Source organism: Maylandia zebra, linkage group LG15, assembly GCF_041146795.1.
Source record: "Maylandia zebra isolate NMK-2024a linkage group LG15, Mzebra_GT3a, whole genome shotgun sequence".
Classification (NCBI taxonomy): domain Eukaryota; kingdom Metazoa; phylum Chordata; class Actinopteri; order Cichliformes; family Cichlidae; genus Maylandia; species Maylandia zebra.
The window spans coordinates 25617719-25633988 of record NC_135181.1 but is presented as its reverse complement, the minus strand read 5'-3'; the positions used below and the strand labels follow the sequence as shown (position 1 = coordinate 25633988).

The window sequence follows — 16270 nt, the reverse complement described above, 5'->3', positions numbered from 1 at the left end:
CAGCTCAAGCTACATAATGGTTCACACCAAATAATAAAACCATATGAGCCTGTCCCTGAGCTTCCATGTGAATCTGTGCATCAGTTTCCTGCGTGGTGGTCCTCGTTCCTCGCTAAGGTCTCCTAATGAAAACACTGCTGTGTACATGCCTCTGTGAACAGGGTTTCATCCCACTGGGGAGATTTGTTGGTGTAGAAAAAAGATTTTCAGTTTTCTTTGGAGTGAGCGTTGAAATTGAAACGTTGATGGTTCTTTCACCTCATCGCACACAAAAATGAAAATCGTGTTCAAATAAAGAAGGAAACATGAACACGATATAAATAAAAGCTGTGCCTCTGCATGTGTTACTATCTGACCATGGCTGAAATATAATTTTCAAACCAGCATGCATTGCCTCCGTGTTTGTGTACTCTTGGACTATATTTACGAGGACCATTTAAGGAACTCTTCCAGGTTAAACTTGGTTTGACGTGATTTGGACGTTTTACTTCTGAATGGATTATTTCAGCTGAATCTGCCAGCTTGTAGGAGACATTAATATACTCCCAACTCCATCCTATGTGTGTGCTGCTTATGTTTTCACCTTTACGCTCTGTTTAAATTAAAAACCAGAGTGTCAGCCTAAGCAGCAAACTCCAATAACTCAAATTAATTAAACAAGGGATTTGTAAGTAAATTAATCATGGAGTCTCTCCAAGAGTGGAAGGAAATTAATACAACAGACAAACATGTTCCCAGTTTCACACTAATGTCAAATAAGTTACCTAAAGCCTGCAAGGACTTAATTTTAGGTTTTTAATTGAATATTTGTTTAGAACTGGGAACTTTTATCTCTATTTTCACTAGCAGGAACCACATCCTTGGTAACGATGAGAGATGAGGGATGAGGAAGTGTGAATAGTGCTGTGGTTTGGGGAAGGCCTTGAAGGGGACTGGCGACGGCTCTCGGTCCAGGCAGATTCCCATGTACTAATGAGAAATAAATGGAGGAAAGGAAGAGAGGAGAGGAGAAGAGAGGAAAGAAAAGGGGGGGCAGGGTGGGGCATAAAAATGAGAACTGCAGGTATTGGAGAAGGGGGGTTTTATAGCCTGAGGCCAGAGGGGGCGTGAAGGAGGAGTGGTCCCGCTCCTGAAATTCAGATGATATCTCCACTACAATTACACATATTAGTGCATCTCAAAAGATTCAACATAATAAGGAAGTTTGTTTCTCCTACACTTTAGTAAATTCTGTATTTGTAACATTTTATTTAATACAGTATCTCCCAAAAAAGAATATTTGGGTCTAGTTTGGTGTACGTAACCAGAATCATTGGCGATGATCATCGACGCTCCTCAACAAAGGTATCTTAAAGCTTGTTATAGGAAAGTTGAGTGGGAGGGAAACATGTGAGAGGAGTTTCTAGAAAACTGGAGGTTCACAAGGAGTGGACAAAGGCCTGTGTAGGTGCACTAAGAGCCACACCACATCTGCAGGGAAAGAGTTGTAGCTGCCCCTGATGCCAAGCCCCTCCTGAACCAGAGACAATCTTTTGAAATATCAGACTGGCTTTATTTCAGAAAAACATGACAGCTCTTTTATAGAAAGACAGAAAATATTTCTCACTTTTCATGCACAACACACATCACATCTCTTTTTTTAAAGACATCAGCTCTTTTCACAATATTCATGACACCGGGCTGTTTGTCACAACTCCAACATGCTGCTGTGTCCCACTTCACACCTGATGGTTTGTTTTTGATACACACTGTGGTTTAAAACTAAAAGATGTGACATGATCTTGGATGGATTATGAAGAAACGGGCTCTTCAGGAAAGGAAACTCCCACAAACCTCCAGAAACCAGACACAGATGGTATTATGAGGCGTTTCAGTGTTGGGAGAGTCAGACTGGAACATTGTGCCTTAAGGCATTAAGGCAACAACCGATTGGTTTTAGGTCAGACTTTTCGTTCAAAATATTGTAACTCTTTTTGCATTGGAATTATTTCAGTTGAGCGAAAGGTTCAGGACAGATGTTAAAAAAACATTGCAAAACACATATCTGATGCCAGAGACAGGTTAGGGATCTGTCACTACAGACTTCTCATGTGCCTGCAATGCCTTAAACCTACTCAGGAAGTGAAAGCATTAGTAGAAAGATACTGTAAATAAGTCAGAAAATACTGAATAAAGTGCAAAGACTCAGAACTACAGTCTTAATGTCTCCATCACTGCTCAGACGTCCTGGTTTTTTTGACTTGTGTCTTTATGGTTCTGTTGTTTACTTTTTTTATAAATGCTCTTACCCGGGATAGACAAGAGACCTACTCAGTATTCCATCCACCTGTGATGGTGATGGTGAGGGGTTGCACACAGTACTTTCACAGACAACAATACAAGACTAACAGTGACAAAAAGCCACCCATACAGATGTTTCAGCTGTTCTGGATTTTACTGCATCCGTTCAGATTCACTAAAAATCTTTCAGTGATCCAGCTCTAGTTAAAGGAAACATAAGAGACTTTTAATGACTGTAAGATTTACTTTTTCCACATATTAAATTAAACTCGGCCAGAATTTAGGATTTCCCATGTTCGGCTGACCTGCTCTGTCCTGATTTACATGCTGAGACAGAAATCAGTGGGAAGCAAACAAACTCTGTTTCACCTTTCATAGGTAACAATTTACATACTATAGTACAACCAACTAACCTGCTAAGACCAATAATAAGCCTATTGTGCTAATTTGGCCTCAGGTTGTTTTTCAGATTTTATTTTCAAATGTAAGAACTGTAAAACTCTACATAGCAAACACGTTCATGCACTTTGTGGCTTCTAATTGTTCATGCTTTCGAGTCATTATCACCCCTAGACACCTTTAAACCAACAAATAATCTACATGTCCTGCTTTTTCAACCATATTTATCTTTTCTGAAGTATTAAATCTCGACAAGGCACCTCAGCGAGGCTCCTTCAGAGAGCCCACACCCAGCTCTCTGCAGCTCCGGGGGACATCACATCTCATGTAGCATTAAATGAAGTTTGCAGAGTGTGAGGAAGAAATCAATATCGATCTATACCAGAGGTTGACAGCTTCTTCTCTTCACACAATTCACCCTGCCTGAAGCTCCTCCTTTGTGAAGGAGCCTAAGATTGGACAAGAGCAGATAAATGCTCCCCGTTTGTGTTAATAGTCTTTGTGTCTCTGTTGTAGCTCAGCTTTGATTGCAGGGACGCCGTTAAAGCTAACCTTTGCAGCTTTTCAGCTCTAGAGGTGTCACAGAGACATTTTCTATAAGTCCTTTCCTGCCTCTGTTGGGAAACAACAGAGGCAGGAAAAGATCCAGGCTAGGAAAGCTCAAAAGAGAAGATAAGGAGAAACACAAAACTTTCAACCAGAAGTATCAGGTTAGTGTTTAATGCAGCTGAATTTACCAAAGGATTGTGAAGCTTTCACAACAGTAAACATGTTGTGATACCACAGACGTGCTGATGTTAGTGCCTTTCTAAAGACATCAGTAGTTTTAAGAGGTCACCTCCAGGTGCCGAGCTAAATGTTGTTAGTAGATTTATAAGATTCTTCCAGCCTTTGAACCAAGTGGTTTAAAAACATTAGGATTAATCAGTCAACTTGTGGAAGAATAATCAAAAAGTGTTGAAAAAGTTCACTGTATCATAAACCTTTTACACAAAGATTCAGATTTTCTCTTCCTTTAGTGTCTCGTTGTTTAAAGATTTGCCTCTTTTATCTTCAACACAACAGGACGTCAGCAGAAGTTATGATTTTGGATTTCTATTAATAATAATATTAGTTACAGCCTACAACCATCTTATCTTTTATATTACTACACAAGCATAAACAAATAAAACAGAAGCTATATTTTTTACAGGGAATTAAATTGCTTTGGCAAAGTTTCTTCACGTTCATGTTAAAATGTTGAGCACAGTCACTCTCAAACGACATGTCAGTGAGCTGTGCTTTAGCAGATGCTAGCTGTTTCCATCTGCTTGCAATATTAATAATAAGCTATGCTGAGCACCTCGTGACAGAGACTGATACTGGACTAGATCCACAGAGCTTCCAAAACTATTTCTTTAAGTTCCTGTTAATATTTCTACATGTTTTCATAAAATAGTAAATGTAAAAAAAAGATTATGTAAGGTTATTTAACTAAACTTTGGTATCTGCTGTTATATTTAGTGGAACAGATGTGATCATTAGCATCAAGCCCTACTTTAAAATGTCTGCCCACAACGGCTCAGCCCACATGTGGAGGATGCTTGAATAATTCCTTGAGACGTGTGGTCGGCTCAGTGGCACACACATCTCCCTCAGAGCGGCTGATTTTCACCGATTTCATTAGAAACTGTCGGCGAATCGCCTGGAGGAGAGCAGCAAGCCTCTCCAGTTTTCTGGTGCACCAAGGCCAGATAGTTTTGCTTCCTTAGTTTCTTTTCTGAACCTTTGAGCAGTGGAAGGTTGGGCTTGTTGTTCTACTCTGCAAAGCCAGAGCTAATCACACCACAACCAAACAGTCACTGACTGCAAAAATGAGCTTTCTTCAAATGATTTCACTGTTTTTATTTTGTTGATTATCCATAACCCACACGCAGACACTGTGGGGCACATGTCACTGTTTCTCTCTAGCTCCCATGATGTTATTGAGGCTGTCAGAGGAACAGTTTGTGTTTTTAAAGCAGATTATATTAAATTCTTTGTAACCAGTATTCTCTTCAAATCCAATCACGCCAATCTGGCGAACAACAGTTAATCATGAAGCCACGTTTTCTTACACCTCCTACAAATCTTTTCCCGAGCCATTTGTAATCCCGTCCCAAAATAACATATTAGGAAGGCTTGAAGAATGAAATAATCTCCAGCAAGGTGTGCGTTAAGGGATTCATATGCATATCACAAAAGCCACTGGAGGCTTCTTTGTGCCAGATGCCTCTGCACAGACCTCCCCGTGGGCACGAATTTCTACTGGAGGTAGAAATAATAAAAAAGTATTCACAGTGCGATCTGTGGAGCCAAGACGCTTTTCAGGGGAAGCGCCACAGTAAAACTAAGTGCTGTCATCAAATTACAGGTGTTCTGTCAAGATGATCAATCTCAGATTGTTAGGTGTACTGAACTGCTCATTTTCATTCTACTCTGCTGGTAAATAAACTTCCTTATGGATGAAGAAGAGACATCAATATTAAAGCCACCCGACCCTGCACCCAGTCATAGTCAAATGGCACAAAAAGCCTCATAAATAAGTCTTAGATAGTCTTAGATACATCTCTGGGAAAAAGCCTTCTTAAGCTAGCCTGAAGAACATCCTTGCTCGGTCCAGTCATTGTAATAACACTGGTGTGATGACAAGTGAAGAAAAGGTACTTTCACTTAAGCACGTTATGCTGTGTGGTGCGTGCTACCTGAATCACAGTCCATAATTACATCAAGCCTCGACATGAACTGAAATCAACATTAAAATTATTTTAATTATTTCTCCAGCGGACTTTGAAACGTCAAATAAAAATTCTGGAAACAATGAGAACTTCACAAAGCTTGTTTAGTGCAACCAGAACTTAAAATCATTGTGTCACTGAAGAAGGACTCAAAAGTGAAATAAGTGGAAATCAGAACTATAAGGCTTCAAATTATAATGTCTCATTTTTTGCAGCTGTATTTAATTGTATTCATACTGTGTAAACTTGTAATTACTTGTATTTGAAAACATCTTGTTTTATAATATATAAAGCAAAAAGAAACCTTTTTTAATGTACCTAGCTGACAAAAAAAAGCATAAAATGAAAAATAAATACAAGTGTTTAAAACGGCCATTATGCTCTTGTGTTTCCTTTTGGGCCATGGTGCAGTTTTTCAGTTGATCCTGTTTAAAGAAGCTATTGGAGTGTTTTTAGTTCTCTCTCTCTGTCCCTGTCGTTAAATGCATAAGCATAGCTAGTTGGGCTTCTGTGCTCAACGCCTGAACTGAAAGGCTGAGATGACCATACAAGGAATATCTGCGCTCACTGACATCATAAAGATCCAAGGATAGAAAAAAAAGTTCTGAAGTCTGAGCTCTCCTCTCACAGAGATCACCTTTACATACACCAACATTAGTTCTGAAACTTTGGCCGTTTTCTGTGAACATCCACCAGTAGAAGAACAACGCATATATAAAATTAAGGAAAAGACACAGAAAAGAAAATGAGACAGAAGCGGAGCGTGAAATGACAGGATTATTATTTCACTTAATGTTGCTAAAGTAAACACAGAAACAGGAAACCAGCAGTAAAATGTGACCGTAGACCTGCAGAGTTTGAGCTGGACGAACTCAAAGAAACCCGGAGTGATTACAGCCATAGAGTCGCTCGCATGCCCACAGCCAATCAGAAACAAGATCAAAGCACAAAACAGAAACCTTTAGTTGTGTTCAGCTCCTCCCTGATGGGTGTGATTTTCAAGTTTGCACAAGATGCACTCTTTTTCTACAAGGCTTGCTCTTGTTCTGCAAGCTGGAGACGCAATCCACATCACGCTGCCTAGCCCCAACCACCCCACCGCTGAGCCGAGGGACACGAGAGGCAGGATTTATCACTGACGGGCAGCTCTGCCCAAAGCTCTTCATCCACTTTTCTCCATCACTCATAAACAACAAAGAAATAAAGCACTCAGACTTCTGTGTGATGAAACAGAGTTTTTGGCACAAAAGATCTCGTCGAGGTAATTGAAGCAACAGCAGTGAACACGACCAACGAGCATTCAGTAAGCACTAAGAGGTTCCTGGCGTACATACAGTAGAGGTTCAGTCATTTTCTTCTTCTCTGGTTTCCTTGACGTTTTATTAATTTCCTTTTTTTTTTTTTAGTTCGGCTCTTAGTCCCACCCTCACGGACTTTGCTGCTCCATGTTTTCGATCAAGGGGTCTTTCTTTAGGAACTGCAGATGTCTGATGGACCTCCACACTCCGACATAGCTATCACTGAGTGACGTGGCAGCAGTGGTGTTCTCTTTGTGGAGGTGCTCCCTCTGCATCTCCAGTGCCTCTTTTTCTGTCATGACATGAGAATTGACACCTTTCTCACCTTCTCCCGTCCGCAACTGTCCGTTAGCCAAATGGGCCGTGGCTGCTGCCTCCTCCTTGTCGTCACTGCTCGGCACTCCTTCTGTCTCTGGCTGCTCTGGGTCAGATCCTGTAGTGGGACCGCTCCCGTCCAGCGGAGGTTTCTCTCTGTAAGGCTTGCCCGGCAGCCCGTTGTCCTTTCCCGCCACCTCCAGGTCCTCGTACGAGCTCTTCTTCTTTGTCTCGTAGTATTTAACCACACAGTAGGTGATGGAGCCGATGGTGTTCACCACCACACCGCCAATGAAAAGACTGGTGGGTGCAACGTCACTGAAGGCCAACATACCGACGGTGATGGTGGCGATGCTCTTGACCACACCAACGAAGCTGGTGGTGACAGCCGAGTTGATGTAGGTGCAGTGCAGCGTGGTGAAGTTCATGGCACAGCCAATGAAGATGCAGAAGATGAAGATGACCGTGATGTGAGGGTCCGTCCAGCCCTTGTATGACCAAATGTTGATGGCATCCATAGAAATGAAGGAGCACACCAGCAGCACCTGAGAGAAGCCGATAAAAATACAAAATGAGAAGCGAGAATAACGATGGCAGTAAAGTTTGAAAATACACCACTCCATACCGGTGAGGCCATGATGGCGATGGCGTACTGTGCGGTAAGCGGTCCATACTCGCTGTCCAGACTGGTTTTCTGGATCAGAACCAAGTAGGAGGCATGGATGATGACGGCTAAAACACCGGTGACGTAACCAAAGGGATCACCTGTGAGATCACCGGCACCTGCGGAGAAAGAATTTAAATCAAGTTTTTACATTTTTTTATTTCAACATCTGTAAAGTTTCTCTCGATTTTATTTACATGATATTTTTCTGAACTTTAAGTTCAGTATAACTGGGATATGGTATGTTTTATCCACAGCCTACATCAATATTAATACAACTTTTTGTAACAGGGCAACAAACAATAGCACCCTGTCGAGTGCCAACTGCACCTTACTTCAGATGCCCGCTAAGTCTACGTCCCAACATTGAAGGGCGGGGCTTGTTGGATCAGTTTAGGAAGTCAAAACAACTTCCGGTCAGGAAGAGATGGTAGACTGGGTCCAGTCCCTTCACAACAGCAATTCCCAGCAGCTTTGTGCTTTGTTAAATGGATGATTTTTTATTTATTTTTTATTCATCAAGACGTCTGTTTATTTGATGGGTAATTTGCTATAGTAACCTGAAACCACACACTGTCCGGGGAAAGCTTAAGTACACCCTGTAATTAAATTGCTTATAAAAAGAACTTCGGGCACAAATACTCGAAGAATTCATTATTTTCTCATGTGGTTGTGAAGGAATTTTGCAGGCATTCATTCATTCCACAGCATTTCGATCGTGTTGGGATCTGGACGTTGTCTGTGTCATTGCAGCATTGGGTTCTAGAGCTTTAACGTTACTGTGAAATGTTGAGCAGCATTTCTCAGACAGCTTCTCCTTCTGTGTCTGAGAGGTTTCCTTGTGTTTTAGCATATCTGTGATATCAAAAGATGGGAGATTGTGGGAGTTTGTAGGTGGGAAAGCTGAGGAATGAGGACAGATGATAAAGAAGGAAAGATGGAATTAATCCTGTGCTGAGCCTGTATGCTGGAAGCTTGACAAGGAAGCTTCTCATACTGAAAACAAACTACACTAACTGAAGCCTCGTCTGCCAGCGTGATGTCAGTGCTCGTGTTGTCAGTGAAAACCAACCAATACACTTGGTCAACCTGCCCATCAGATTTGGCAAACACACAGCAGTCACTTCCATTTTTTTACATATTCCATCTTTGGATTCATCCACTGCTGCTGACTGTCCCTTACAAATGCACAAGTTCCTCGTGTTTGAGAAAGTGGTGCTCATTGCTGTTAGAAAACTGCTGCATTTTTAAAGCACACAATAATACATGTGACTGTGGATATTTTTAATGTAATTGGCTTTGGGCTGGCAAGTCAGAAGTTGTTACTTAGAAACGCTTCTTGTTGGTAGAAATCAGGAAAAGACTAAAAACTACAATGAAACTCATTAGGAACTTGAGAAAGATGGTATTAAAATTATTTTTAAAAACCACAAACTTTAGTGAATCAGGTTCTGACTCATAACGACTTCCACTGTTGCAGTCGCATGCTTCTGTTGGCCCATCATCATCATCTGCAGCGATACAATGTTGCTCTTCTTCCACACGGCCCCTTTTCTATGTGAGCCTTTTAGAAATTCTTCAGTACTGGTGATGGTGCAGAATGCGCTCTGATCAGCAGCAGTGAACACCAACCATTTGTAGCATTTGCACCTTTAAAGCTCCATAGATGCACGATTTATTCCTGCAGGTAGGCGGAAGGATTTTTATACTACCTCCTCACCTCAGTGATGTTAATCCAGGATAGAGTGAATGTGACCAATTTTCCAATTCATTTAAATTCAATTCAGTTTTATTTAAACAGGACCAAATCACAACAAGAGTTGCTTTGTGGCATTTTATATTGTTATATTATAGCAGCTGTAAAAACCAGCTGTTTTAATAAAATCCGTTTTTTTATTAAAATGTTTAGCTGTTCCTTAAATTGATGTCACTAAAAGCACATAAAACAACCATTAGAAGCTACTTTATATGTTCATGGATGTGCAAACATTGCTCAGTGGGTTATCATAAAAACACCTTTAAACTCAGAGAGAATATATAATTTGCATTTTCTATTATTTTAAATCAAATTTAGAGATGACTATCCACTTCTAAAATAATTCACCACGTATAAGGCGCCACAGTTGGTCTATTATCTTTCAACTCAATGTAATTGGTGTAGCTGTTCCCCTAGGTGTTACAATCGAGTGTAGCATCCCTGATAAAGGATGAGAGGGGGGCTGGTAAAGTTGGATGGGGATCCTGTTCCATCTCAGGCAGCCATCAAAGCCGTTCGTGCCCACTAAGCACTTACAAATCCACAAAATTCTCACCAGCACTTTTCTGAGTTCATATGATTCAAAATGGGGTCAGGTATAATTTTCACAGAAGCTCAGCAGAGAGAATTGAGTGGATTTTCAAAATAAAAGCCCCATGCAAACTAAACACAGGTGTGCTCCTGGTGTGATCATCTGCCCCTTGTTAAGCATGTGTGATGTTTTTTACAACTTTTAGAATAAAGTTTAAAATCTGAATAAAGGCTCTGAGGTACAGTATGTGCCAACATACAACAGGAAGTAGACCCTGAAAAACATTCGGCTCAAAAGACTCGCTGCACAACAACATCAACCATCACAAAGGCTTATTAAACTTGGGGTGGGGGAAGGGGTCATAAGCTATCTCCCCCATAATATTAATCATGGCTGAAAGATGTGCCTCATACGCAAACTGTTGACGTGACAAACAATCCAAATGTTGCAGAGATTTGGCTAATCCACAAGGGACGCATGGAAGATGCACATCTTACATTTTTTTGCGAGAAGCAGTAATTATCATGAAGATTAAAACCCAGGATGATGAATCTGTCCATTAGATTCATATTCTGCAGAGTTCACAGTCCATGTTCCAGCAACCCCCCATCCAGCAGACTGGATTAATCCAGGAAATGAATTGTGCGTGGAGGTTTTTGTTTATGACTTCAGGATCGTTATCGCTAATGGAAGGGCAACATTTACTGCTGAGAATGATGATTAAAAGATCTGTATAAGACAGATAACTTAATGTTTAAACAGCTTTAACTGTTGTTGTTTTTAAGGATCAGCTTCAATATTTTCTTCTCCTTTATGAAAAAAACAAATACATTAAAAGAAGATGGAAAGGCAGAGTAAACAAGTTAACAGAGGGATGAATGAACAGCAAGAGAAGGCTCTTTAAAAAGTACACGCTACACCTTTGACATTTGACCACGGACAGATGGAGTTGACCTGAAACACTTGTGCTTTAGGAATAAGAGAGTGAGGGATTGTTTCCCACAAACACAACACAAGTTAAAAGCTGTTTGAGAATCTGTTTACGGCACATCGCTTTGGCTATGTGGGTGTTACAAGCCAACCAGCCAACAGCTTATAGGACTGTGGGAGCTGCTCAAAAATAGAAGAAAACAGGTTCCTGGCACAACTTCACCAACTTCCAAGGTGCATAAAGAAAAGCCAAAAATGTTAAAACTCTGACAAGCACTGATATAGAAGCATTCAAAATGTTTTTGCAACTATCCTAACACCTCTGTTCTTTAAGAAGGTGTTTAAAGTAATCAGACGGAGGCTATGTGGACCAGTCTGCCAATAATAGACATGACTGGAGTCTCCTCCACTCTTTAATTTTTTTAATTTTGCAAATCAACATCTGTTTCAAGGCACTTTATATTGCAAAGTAAAGACCTTAAAATGTTAACTCCCCAAAATTGAGACAATCCACTACAAATAGCACTCTGACAGTGGAAATGCAGAAATGCCTTTTACAAGGAAGAGATCTCTGGCAGAACCAGACTTGAATAAGGGCAGCTGTCCAAGGCAACCAGGTAAGGGTGTAAGGGGGAGAAAGAAGGAAAGCATTTTGATGCAAAGATAGACAATGGGACAAGCAGCTCTGGTGGGGTAGTGTGTGTCAGCACGTTAATGGGATGTGGAATATTCTTGGACTTGGGCTAAAACCTGTTAGCACGTTAGTAACAAAGACATAAACAGGACTATGGGCAGTACAGAACCCTGAGCACCTTAAACTGCCTCAGTGCACTAGTTTGTCACTAAGTGTGTGAGTGTTTGTTTGTGCTCACCAGCTAGCGCAGCTCCCCCGGTGGTGATGAGCACAGCGGTCACCACCCCGACAGACGGCACGCCGTTCCTGAGCACGCACACGCCAATGCTGAGCGTGAAGAGTGGCAGGCAGCGCTTGAACACGACGTACATGGGCAGGCTGAGGCCGCGCAGAGACCACAGCGTGAGCGTGGACTGCAGCGTGGAGAGGATACACACTGAGGCAAACTCCTGCACAGACAGGAAGAGACAAGCATCCATGGTGACACATTAACACACATTCACTTCACTGAGGACCTGACCACTTTACTCGAGTATCTTGAATGTGCTGGAGCAATAACAGAAATCTCCTTCCTGCTCAAGCTGATGCAAACACACATTCTCAGGCCTGAAACAGACTTGAAGTGTTTCCATGTTTCTGCGACTAAAATGAAACTTGTTTGCATCTACATAGCGCTGCCACAAACGATTATTTTGATAGTCGACTAGTCACCGATTATTTTTGCGATTAGTCGACTAATCAGATCATCCATTGGAGGTAAAACGTACAGCTTATTGCACCAGCAGCATCTGCTCTTATATAACTATCATTAGCTTACAGCTTTAAGTGTTTAAGGTGTGTGCTAACTAAAAATAAAGACAAGATGATAGTTTATTAAATGTTAATGACATTTGCAGATTGTTTCGGTGAAGTTTAATAAACTCAGCCGTCTGCTCCTTGCTCTCTAAAATATAACAAGACACTGGAGTATATTCTCCAGCATCTCACACTTCTGATAATCAGCTGTCTGCTTGACGTTTATTCAGCTGTGTAAAAACTATAACTTTAATCTCAGCCAAACAGATTTACTCAGGAACAAATGAAAACCAAAAAAAAGCCAAACGATAACATTTTTAAGTTATCTAAGTGACTTATATATCATGTTTAACCTGAGTAGCGAAAGACGGCGGTGGGTTTGAAAACGATTTGCGGGGAGTCCGGTGTTCTCACCGGCTCTAGTGAGCCTTGCCCCCGGCTCGCTATCGAGCTAGTGGGTAACGGACGTCTCCGAAAACGTCGGAGCGCTTTTGAAAATATGCGGTGTCTTGATAAACTGAGCAGATATTTGAGGTTTACACAGCTACATTCTCGCTTGAAAATATGTTAAACGTTTATTTTGTGACCCAGAAAGAATAATAAGAGTAATATTAAAACTAACTAGCTGCCGCCATTGTTGGAAACTGAGCAGGGCCGTGCTATGAATTCTGGGATATGTTGGGCCACGAAGTATACACCCAACCCATCCTTCAAATCTGGGGAAATGAAGGGCGCATTTGTCGGAGTCTTCGAATTTGAGCAGTCTTCGTCGTGTCGCTGTAATGTAATTGGCCTACAAATGCGGGCACAGGAGGATGTGGTTCCTGAATTTGGACACAGCTACGATACCGGACACTGCTTCTGCAGTGTGGTCAGTATTCAGATACCTGGATAATATTCGAGCGGCACAGTATTTACCACTCAAAAACACTGAGGGCACTGCACTAAAGAACTCCACTTTTATGGTAGTAGTGTCAGTAAATCGCTACACTTCAGAACTCCACTTTAAGTACAGCATTTCCCCTGAAATGTAGCAAAACAGAAATGCCTCAGATTTACACTGAAGTCCAAAAATCTCAGCTAAATCTAATCTAAATCTGCCTCCTAAAGCAGCAGTGAGTGCAGCTGGAGTTAATGTGCTGTGCCTGAACGTGTAGTATTTGTACTTTCATCCAGAAACACTCGTTGTGTTCGACGGATCAGGCCTTGGGTCTCAGTGGACTCTAACCCACAGCCTCTGTTTAATGTACATCGACTGTCATCATTTTTCACTGTCGAGGAGGCGAATCGTACAAATGCAAGCAGAGGTGGAATGACCGCAGTCGTGTCTCTGTGTTGTTCTGATGCCTCGTTTATACCCTGTTTCACTGAGTGAGATATGGGAGGCCTGTTCTATGTAAAAACTCACATTAATTATGAATGATGAGGATGGCAGCTCCAATACAGTGTTTAAACTCAAAGATACAGCTGAAGTGAAGAAGAACATTAATAATAAAATAAAGATAAATAGACTATAAGCATCCAGTATGATGAGTTCAGTTCTCAGATCTGGACGTTTTTAATGAATAAAAAGAATCTTGTGAACAAAAAAGTCGTTGATTTCTGAAAAGCTCCTATTCCTAAAAGCTTTGGCAAACACAAGCTTTGAGCAGGTGTCATTTATTTATTCTAATTACATTGTTTTTAATGATGAAGTAGTAAAAACTGAGCCCGTCCCCAGAGACTGCTGAATTAAACCTTACAGGGTTTAAAGGAAAACCATCTTTGTTATACAGTGTGTGTGTGTGTGTGTGTGTGTGTGTGTGTGTGTGTGTGTGTGTGTGTGTGTGTGTGTGTGTGTAACAGCTCAATGAGTCCATGCAGAATATACAGTCTGTTATTACAGTTATTGTAGTGGGGACATGAATGAAAAAGTACCATATTCAGGTTTACGCTCTTCCTCCAGATTATGATTCCGTTCCATCACTGCAGTCTCTTTAATGTATCTTGTCAATCAGCCAGTAATTAAAGAAAAATGTTCCACTCTAAAACAAATTTCATTCAGTCATTAGTTTTATTGAGGCAGGTCTGAGCCGATGATTAAGCAGTTTCCTCTATTTCAAACCGTAACTTTCACAAACTGCAGTTTAAATGAGTGACCGTGGATTTAGAGAAAAATCCGTTAAAATGCGTTAAAAAAGTAGTGAAACTGATTTCACTACTTCACTAAGTATAAATACTTGAATCTGTGTATTTATAATGAATACATTTTGAATAGTGAAGTTTTGATCTAAATAACAGAAATATTACATTTTTGCGAGCCTCTAAATGAATAAAGTGAATAAAGACACTTTGTGGAGACTTCCTGTCACACTGGTTACCTTGGCGAGCTGCAGGCTGAACGGGGGGATCTCGACCTTCCCCAGCCGCCTGAGGGTCTCCAGGGTGAGCATTGCGGTGCTGCTGGTCAGAAACTGTATAAGCGTGAGGAAGCCGAAGTGATAATTACTGATGAGGAACTTCAGCAGGATGTTCAGGGAGCCCGAGAACACGCCGTGCGCCACGGCCACGGAAATTCCCAAAAGTCGGCTCTTGAACACATCCATGACGGGGGCCAGAGAGGAGTCGGTGTCGGGGAGCCCTGTGGACAGGTTGGGTGCTGCCAGGCGCGGAAGAGGAAGGACTTGAGGCTGCACAAAGCCCGCTGTCCGCGTTCAGGAGCGTTCAGACGGAGAAACGTAGCAGGAGCTCGCGCTCGGAGTCGGTGCTGCACGTGACACAAACTTTAGTTTCCACTGAATCATCATCACCCGTGGACATTCTCCTCTGCTTCTTTCTCGGAAAATAAAATCAGACGAAAAAGTCCTGCAGAAGTGGGAGAGCGGCGCAAACAGCGCAGCAGCCTCTCCTCGGAGCGCGCACTCTGTAATGACATTTTGCCGCAGAGCCTCTTGGCTCAGAACCGTGGGGGGTGGGGGGGCAGGGGGCGGTGTTTACCCGCTCCATCAATGAAGTCACGGAGGATACATGACCGCGAGTGTCTGCGTGGAAATGTCTTTATCTTTGTTTTGAGAGGCAGTTTAAATATTCATGACTTTGATTCGGCACCTCCTCCTCTTCATCAGAGAGAATAACCCTCACGAGCCAAAACCAAAAGATGAAGATATTAAATACTCTGTAATATTAATTCCAGCTATGATAAACATTTCTGTGTGCAGGGATCGGACCAGTGAGAGCGCATTCATCGGATTTTTGAGTCAACAACAATTTACTAGATTATTTATCCATGCTTTGGTGCGTTCTGTAGTTTGTTTCTTTGTGGGGGGTTTTCGTGGCTTCTGATTATTTCCCGTTTTTCCCAGAGTTAGTACTTGACTCCATACATACATGTCTCTGTGTCTTTGGTAACACTTTATAATTTGGCTTGAGACTAAGGGCTTTATTTCTGAGTAATTAACCAGGATTTATTTGACATGATAATGTAGCCTAATTATGTTTATGTACAATTACTTAAAAGTTATACTGTAAGTAAATTTGAAGTAAAGTATAAGTTAAAAAAGGACAGTTAAATAATAGAAAAATAGATAGATATTTCCTTGTTTTCTATACAAATCTAACTTGTTACCTCCTTATTCAAGACTGTTCAGTTTTATTTATACAGTGCCAAATCACACCAATCGTTGCCTCAAAGTACTTTATATTTTAAGTTAAAGACCTAAATAATACACAGAAAAAAGTGAAAAGCCCGACAATTATGAGCAAGCGCTTTGGTGTCCTTTTAAGAGGACGAAACCTCCAGCAGAACCAGGCTCTGGGAGGGGTAGCCATCTGCCGTCACTGTTACTCTAGTGTAGCTACCTAATTGTACATAAGTATAATTACATTGTAATTTCAAAATATAATAATAGAAATTAATTAAATTACAGAGGAAT

At 41.3% G+C, this 16270-nt stretch overlaps 1 protein-coding gene across 1 annotated transcript; it reads right to left on the bottom strand.

The window, feature by feature from the left end:
* Positions 1 to 1563: 1563 nt before the first annotated feature.
* On the bottom strand, positions 1564 to 15249 carry slc35d3 (solute carrier family 35 member D3). Its single transcript, XM_004561083.3, has 4 exons — positions 14720 to 15249; positions 11803 to 12013; positions 7674 to 7831; positions 1564 to 7593 (listed from the first exon to the last, which is right to left on the bottom strand). The coding sequence occupies exons 1-4, from the start codon at positions 14942 to 14944 to the stop codon at positions 6862 to 6864; spliced, it is 1326 nt and encodes a 441-aa protein (XP_004561140.1). The 5' UTR covers positions 14945 to 15249; the 3' UTR covers positions 1564 to 6861.
* Positions 15250 to 16270: the final 1021 nt, after the last annotated feature.